Source organism: Amyelois transitella, chromosome 27 (genome assembly GCF_032362555.1).
Source record: "Amyelois transitella isolate CPQ chromosome 27, ilAmyTran1.1, whole genome shotgun sequence".
NCBI lineage: Eukaryota > Metazoa > Arthropoda > Insecta > Lepidoptera > Pyralidae > Amyelois > Amyelois transitella.
This window is the reverse complement of record NC_083530.1, coordinates 6524285-6532669: the sequence shown is the minus strand read 5'-3', so window position 1 is coordinate 6532669 and position 8385 is coordinate 6524285. Positions and strand designations below refer to the sequence as shown.

General features: G+C 45.5%; 1 protein-coding gene across 1 annotated transcript; it reads left to right on the top strand.

The window, feature by feature from the left end:
- Positions 1-1341: 1341 nt before the first annotated feature.
- LOC106141549 (uncharacterized) lies at positions 1342-6526 on the top strand. The gene is made up of 2 exons (XM_060951931.1): positions 1342-2863; positions 3057-6526. Exons 1-2 carry the CDS (start codon positions 1342-1344, stop codon positions 6524-6526), a joined length of 4992 nt encoding a protein of 1663 aa, XP_060807914.1.
- Positions 6527-8385: the final 1859 nt, after the last annotated feature.

Sequence of the window (8385 nt, the reverse complement as noted above, 5' to 3'; positions counted from 1 at the left end):
CCTAACCTAACCTAACCTAACCTAACCTAACCTAACCTAACCTAACCTAACCTAACCTAACCTAACCTAACCTAACCTAACCTAACCTAACCTAACCTAACCTAACCTAACCTAACCTAACCTAACCTAACCTAACCTAACCTAACCTAACCTAACCTAACCTAACCTAACCTAACCTAACCTAACCTAACCTAACCTAACCTAACCTAACCTAACCTAACCTAACCTAACCTAACCTAACCTAACCTAACCTAACCTAACCTAACCTAACCTAACCTAACCTAACCTAACCTAACCTAACCTAACCTAACCTAACCTAACCTAACCTAACCTAACCTAACCTAACCTAACCTAACCTAACCTAACCTAACCTAACCTAACCTAACCTAACCTAACCTAACCTAACCTAACCTAACCTAACCTAACCTAACCTAACCTAACCTAACCTAACCTAACCTAACCTAACCTAACCTAACCTAACCTAACCTAACCTAACCTAACCTAACCTAACCTAACCTAACCTAACCTAACCTAACCTAACCTAACCTAACCTAACCTAACCTAACCTAACCTAACCTAACCTAACCTAACCTAACCTAACCTAACCTAACCTAACCTAACCTAACCTAACCTAACCTAACCTAACCTAACCTAACCTAACCTAACCTAACCTAACCTAACCTAACCTAACCTAACCTAACCTAACCTAACCTAACCTAACCTAACCTAACCTAACCTAACCTAACCTAACCTAACCTAACCTAACCTAACCTAACCTAACCTAACCTAACCTAACCTAACCTAACCTAACCACCCATCTCTTGAGTACTTACACCAACTTGTGATACCTCAATCTCTTCGTCTCGACGCGGCCATCCATCCTGCACCCCCTTTGTTCCCGATCCTTGTGGTTTTTCATACTTTTTCGGCGTTTTTCTCTTCTAACGGTTTTTTTGCTATTTAAATACCTTTTTTCATCCCTAAACTAATTTTTTCCCTCCGAACTCCCTCTTTTTACTTCTGAATATCGTTCCTGCTGCCTATCCCCTCATTTTGCGCCATTCCCGGTAAAAATCCGCGAAAAAATCGCCCCCCCGCCCACCCTGGTTTTCTCAGCTAGGTAAACACCGCTCGCCGACGTAAGTCGAAAGCGGAAATCGACTTTTTTCCCTTGCTTTTTTTCTTTCTTTTGGTTATTGAATAGTGTTTTACCGATCCCAAAAATAGTCTCCGAATTGTTTTCACACTCCTAAAAGTCATACTTTTTTATTAAGTAGCTTGTTCTTGTTTTTCGTTCTTTTTTCGTTCTTTGTCATAGTTTACTCGCCTATTGACGACACCATGGTGCTCACCCGGTCTCCTACCCGGAAAGAGGCGACCACCCGGCCTCCCCCTGCACCCCCCACGCCCCCTCCACCTTCTTCTCCACCTTTACCGAGCCATTCTAGGGCCTTTTTAACATCGGCTGGCCCCTCCGACCAAGCGAACGTGTCGCCTACCAGCGGAATCGGTGCTCTGCTCACCCCTAATGTGGACCTTCATGTGTCTTCCGATTCCGAAATGCCTCGGCTGCAGTACGCGTCGGACAGCGAGTCAGTTAGCGGCTCACAAATCAGCGCCATAAGCATGAGCGACACCCCTCAACTATCTACCCCTCAAATATCCACCAAAACTGCACCAACCTCTAAACCGACTACTGGCAAATCGAGTAAGTCCGCCAATAGTAACATGGTCATAGAGTTGCCGGCTCACTCTGAGGAGGTGAAAGGCATAGACTCGTTCATGACCGTGATAACGAAACTGACTTACACGATCAATAAAGCCGTAAACGAGGGAAAGAGCGTAACTGCATCCAATAAACGGCTCATCTCCACGGCAGCGCAAGAGATCCAAAGAGCTGCGCAGGCGCTGGCAAGGGTCAATGAGGCCGAGCCGAAGACTGCGCCTCCTCCTCCAGCTTCAGAGATCCTCCCGGATCAGAGCTCTATTGTCTCGGTTATTCGGGAGAGCATCCGCGAGGAGCTGAAGGCCATGTTGCCGGCTCCAGCGCCCTCTCCACCGGCGCTCACTAAATCTTTTGCCGCGGCCGTGGCGGCGCCTTCCCCAAAACGCATCCCTCCTCCTTCGCGCACCCTACCATCAATAATAGTCAAAGCTAAAGAAGCCAACGACAAACAGACAGTAGTATACGACGAGTGGAGGAAACACATCTCGTTTCGCCACTCAACTTTTGCCCCCAACAAGGTTAAATCTCTGCGCCAGAACATGATAAAGGTCGAATTCGACACAAACGAACAGCGCGATGAAGTCCTACATAAAGTTAATAGTATACCCGGAATTGTAGCGGAAGAGTCCAAACTGCGGCGCCCTCTCATCATCCTGAAGGGAGTCAGCAAGGAGGTACAGAGGGAGGAATTGGTGGAAGTGGTAAGCCACCAAAACCAAATCCCACCCGAGGACGTCCGCCTTTGCTTTCTCCTCAAAAACCGCAACGATCGTTTTTACAATGCAGTGCTAGAAGTGGCCCCGGCAATCCGACGTAGGCTGGTCGAGGGTGAGCGCGTGAACGTGGAGCATCAGCGGGTGCACGTGGCGGACTTCAGCCGCTTCGTGCAATGTTACAAGTGCCTGCAGTTCGGGCACACTAACGGCAAATGCACCGCAGAGTTCTACCCGTGCGCCCACTGCGGCTCCACTGCTCACCACGTTACCTCGTGCCCCGACCGTGCCAACCCTGACAAAAAGTGCTGTTATAACTGCAAATCTGTGCGTAGCGCGAACACAAACCATGCAGCCACCGACAATAAGTTATGCCCTAGAATAGTCAACGCAGTCAAATCCCTACAGGAGAGCACCGACTATGGTTATTAACAACAAACTAAAGATTATACAGTGCAACCTCCAGCGCTCTTATATTTCACAGCAGGAATTCTTTAGGTATTTTCACCTAAATTCCTATGACATCGCTTTAATTTCCGAACCATATGTGGGTGCCTCCCTCGAGGTAAAACCCCCTCCCGGTATAAACATCTACCAATTCCCAAATGGCTCACGAGTCAAGGCTTGCATCGTAACAACATCTAAGGTGGCTGCTCTGGGAATTACGCAGCTTTCCACCGCAAATCTGGTCATAGCTAGAGTCAGTCTGGGTCTTAACAAATTGGAAGTAGCATCCTTTTATATTGAACCAAACACGGACAACGACAACACCATCGAAAAATTGGATCGTTTCCTCCGGTCAGCAGGTTCATCCTTGCGGCTGGTTGGCGGCGATGCCAATGGCAGCCACCAGGAGTGGGGCGAAGCGTCGGCGAACTCCCGAGGGGAGGACGTTGTCGCGGTCATGGCCTCGCACAACATGGTCGTCTGCAACGTTGGTCATGTTCCTACTTTCGAAGCGATCCGACATGGTGCCCATTGTTCATCGGTAGTCGATATCACCTACTCGTCCCAGAGTCTTGCGGACGCCGTTCACAAATGGAGAGTCAATAGCGACGCTTGCCCATCCTCCGACCACAATGCTGTCGAATACGAGCTTCATACTGCACGCAGACCAGAAAAACCCAAGAGCACAACTACATTTAGGTTTTCGACATACCGCGCCGATTGGGATAGGTTTCGTGAAAAGCTCAACGAAAGAATGGAACCACTGATCGCTCAAACCCAATTAGACTCCCTCACTGGCATCGGGCTGGACCGGGTAGTAGAACGCTTAACCGCGATTGTACAGGACACCTGCTACAGCACGCTCCCTCGCAAACTAGGAGCGAAGTTCTATAACCCGTGGTGGTCCGATGACTTAGAACTACAGAAGAAGGAGTGCATCCGTCTACACCATCGCCTCCACGACTTAAAGAAGTCAAAGAAACCCCTCGACGAGGTAATAAAATTGTATACAAAAGCAAAACAAGAGTATGCCCGGACCCTCTCGAAAACATCGACTGATCATTTCCGACAGTTCTGCGAGGCGCAAGGCAAGGAAGACGTTTGGGCGGTCACAAACCGTATCATCAAGGACTCACCACTGAGGAGACCTCCACAAACACTCAATTGCGGTGGAGCATTTACTGACAGCGGCGAAAATACAGCTTCCGCGCTCCTCAAACACTTTTATCCCGATGATACCCCTGACAATTACAGCGAACATCAAGAGACGCGGGCTGCAATGTCTGAATCACCCAACACAGAAGACGATCTACTGTTTTCAGAGGCAGAGATCCGAGAATGTCTCTCTCACATCAGCCCTAAAAAAGCTCCAGGAGCCGACCACCTCACTTCAGACATTTGCAGCGCGGTCTTTGAGGCCCAACCGGACTTCCTCACGGCTCTGCACAATAGATGCCTACAAATAGGTCACTTTCCTAAACCCTGGAAACGAGCGGTAGTCAAGATTTTGCCCAAACCGGGCAAAACTGACATGGACTCGTTGAGCTCGTACAGACCCATTGGTTTAATCTGCGTTTTCGGGAAAATCCTCGAAAAGCTCATCGTTAAAAGGATCATGTACAAAGCCGAATGCGAAAATTCCCTGAATACCAACCAGTTTGGCTTCAGGGAGCAAACCTCAACAACAGACGCCCTTGGAAAAGCCTTAGAAGTCATCAGGACAGCAAAATCCAACGGTCGCCAAGTAGTGGCAGTGTCGCTGGACATCAAGGCGGCATTTGACAATGCCTGGTGGCCAGCACTTTTCAAGCGACTCCAACACATAAAATGCCCCAAAAATATCTACCACCTTATCAGGAACTACGTTACTGACAGGATCGTCACTTTAAATTATGCGGACGGCGAGGCCTCCAAGAGTATGTCCAAGGGTTGTGTCCAGGGCTCCGCGTGCGGACCAGTATTTTGGAACTTAATACTGGACGAGCTCTTGAACATCCAACTCCCTGAAGCCGCGCACATTCAAGCGTTTGCAGATGACGTTCTTCTAATCGTTGAGGGAAAAACACGGGAAGAAGTCGAGACTGCCACTGGAAAGTGTCTTGATATCATACACTCATGGGGGAAAAGAGTCAAGCTCCAATTCGGTCCTGAAAAAACCCAAGCCATCTCGTTCACTGCACAAACCAAACAAGCCCGAATAACTATTAGCAACACCGTCATTCCAATATTGAAACAGATCAAACTCCTAGGGATTATAATAGACGATAAATTAAACTTCATACAGCACTCGAAATACATTATAGGAAAAGCCACCAAGATATTTAAAAATCTGTGCAAATTCGTCAGGCCGACTTGGGGCGTCCACTCTGAAAATGTAGAATGCATATACAGACAAGTGATCACGCCCATCATCACCTATGCTGCCGGAATCTGGGGAACGGCCATCAAGTTTTACTCAGTACGGCAGGCACTACGAGCGTTTCAGAGAGCATTCGCAATCAGAGCCATAAGAGGGTTCCACACCATATCCGCGGTAGCCGCGGAGGCCCTCGCGCAATTTCCACCCCTGCATCTGGTGATAAAGGAGGCCTATGAAGTCCACAACATCAAAACGACGGGAACCTTTGAGGACCTACCTCAGGATATCAAACTTCACAGACGTGTCCCAATAAAAGACCTCTTACACCCCGCTAAACGGATCTCCATCTCGTTCGCCGAAACTACAACACAAATAGACACAAACGATCTCATTAACCCCGATGCTCCCAACATCTTTACTGATGGCAGTAAGAAAGAGGACGGGCAAGCGGGGGCATCCTTTGTGGTGATGAAGGAAGATCAACAACCGGTAATAAAGAAATTTAAGTTGTGCCGCACAGCTTCAGTCTTTATGTGTGAGCTATTTGCCATTGCAGAAGCCCTAAAGTGGCTCAAAAATTCAAACCGAAACTTCGCCGAAGCCCTCATCTTCTCCGACTCCCAATCCTCCCTTAAGGCCATTCAAGACCGCAGCAACACCGACCCTTTAGTTAACCAAATTCACCATCTCATCTCCTTCCTTTCTTCCATCCACATAACAGTGAAATTCATATGGTCCAAGGCTCATGCTGGCATAGTGGGAAATGAGATAGCAGATGTTGCGGCGAAGGAGGCCGCCGAGAAGAAAACCGCAACACTGCTAAACCACTTCCCACTCTCACACGCCAAGCGACTTCTGCGTCAGCGCACTTTAGACGCTTGGCAGAGTGAATACGAGGCGGCCCCACAAGGGGCCATCACAAAATCATTCTTCTCATCCATACATGCAATAGCGGAATTCAGAAAATTTGTAAAAATCTCCTTCACCATCACACAAATCCTAACTGGACACGGATACCACAAATCATATCTCCACAAATACAAAATAACAGAGGATGATCGTTGTCCTTGCGACGACGAGACTCCTCAGGACGTGCACCACCTTTTAGAACACTGTCCAATATTCTACAGTAGCCGCGAAAAATACACAATGATGTGCCTTAAAATGAAAATCGAACCTTTTAACATCGTCGCGCTTACTAAATCCGAACAGGTCACTAAATACTTCATAGAGCACGTAAATTACATAGTCACACACCTAAAACAAATAAATGGCACTTAAAGCTACTAAATCTGCTCAAGTGATGTAGCGAAGATGTGGTACCTGTATCAAATAGCAGGTACCCATCACCGCTGATCTTCCTACACTTAAATTGAGAAACTAGTCATGCACATTCATGCCCACAAAACACATTAGCTTAAAAAAAAAAAAAAAAAAAAAAAAACCTAACCTAACCTAACCTAACCTAACCTAACCTAACCTAACCTAACCTAACCTAACCTAACCTAACCTAACCTAACCTAACCTAACCTAACCTAACCTAACCTAACCTAACCTAACCTAACCTAACCTAACCTAACCTAACCTAACCTAACCTAACCTAACCTAACCTAACCTAACCTAACCTAACCTAACCTAACCTAACCTAACCTAACCTAACCTAACCTAACCTAACCTAACCTAACCTAACCTAACCTAACCTAACCTAACCTAACCTAACCTAACCGATCGTTGTCCTTGCGACGACGTGACTCCTCAGGACGTTCACCACCTCCTCGAATCCTGCCCTATATTCCACAATAAGCGTGAAAAATATACAATGATATGCCTTAAAAATAACCTAGAACCATTTAACTTGAACTTGTTATCCAAATCCGAAGAAGCCACAAAATACTTATTAGAACTTATAAACAGCATAGTAACACACCTAAAGCAGATCAATGGCACATAACCACACAAACAACATAGCTAAACATATATAGCGACGATGAGGTATCTGTATCAAATAGCAGATACCCATCAACGCTACATTTTGTTCACAATTTATAGCATAACTAAAATTGGAAAATTCATGCCAACAGTAAAATCTTAGAATATAAAAAAAAAAAAAAAAAAAAAAAAAAAAAAAAAAAACCTAACCTAACCTAACCTAACCTAACCTAACCTAACCTAACCTAACCTAACCTAACCTAACCTAACCTAACCTAACCTAACCTAACCTAACCTAACCTAACCTAACCTAACCTAACCTAACCTAACCTAACCTAACCTAACCTAACCTAACCTAACCTAACCTAACCTAACCTAACCTAACCTAACCTAACCTAACCTAACCTAACCTAACCTAACCTAACCTAACCTAACCTAACCTAACCTAACCTAACCTAACCTAACCTAACCTAACCTAACCTAACCTAACCTAACCTAACCTAACCTAACCTAACCAATGAACTTTTCACTTTTTCAGATTGCTATTCTTATTGGCCTTCTCTTGCATCGTGTAGACATGACTAGAGTACTTAATCTGAAGTATTTTTATTAATTACTTATTATATATATGGAGTGGCATTTGTTATATTATTATTTATTTTTGTAATACATTGTATGTCTGTATAATCAACAGCACAGCGCACGCACGGAAAGATTTTCGGTAGCGCTTTTTTTCCCGGATTACTTTATGAATGTTGAATAATTTTCGTTCCTAACGGTTTTTCTTCAATTCAAATACCTATTTTTGTACCTAGACTCAGTTTTTTCCTCCGAACCCTCCCTAAATACATCTAAATACCGTTCCCGCTGCCTATCCCTACATTTTGAGCCCTTCCCGGAAAAAATCCGCGAAAAATTCGCCCCCCCGCCCACTCTTGTTTTCTCAGCTAGGTAAATTCTGCTCGCCGACGTAAGTCGAAACCGCAAATCGACTTTTTTTCTTTAGTGATTTTTTCATTTTTAGCTGTCGTTCTCTGTTTATTCCGTCCTAAAAATAGTATTTGAATTGATTCCATCCTTTTAGAAGCCATAGTTTGTATATACAGTTAGTTTTAGTTATTTAGATTCTGTTAAATTTCTATAGTCTACTGACGAGACCATGGGGCTCACCCGGTCTCCCACCCGGAAGGAGGCGACTAATCGACCTCCTC

Excerpts from the sequence above, each read along its gene's own strand:
- LOC106141549 (XM_060951931.1), top strand. The coding sequence starts at position 1,342 with ATGGTGCTCACCCGGTCTCCTACCCGGAAAGAGGCGACCACCCGGCCT. Across the intron at positions 2,864-3,056 it reads ACAGGAGAGCACCGACTATG|TCAAGGCTTGCATCGTAACA; the intron begins GTTATTAACAAC and ends ATGGCTCACGAG.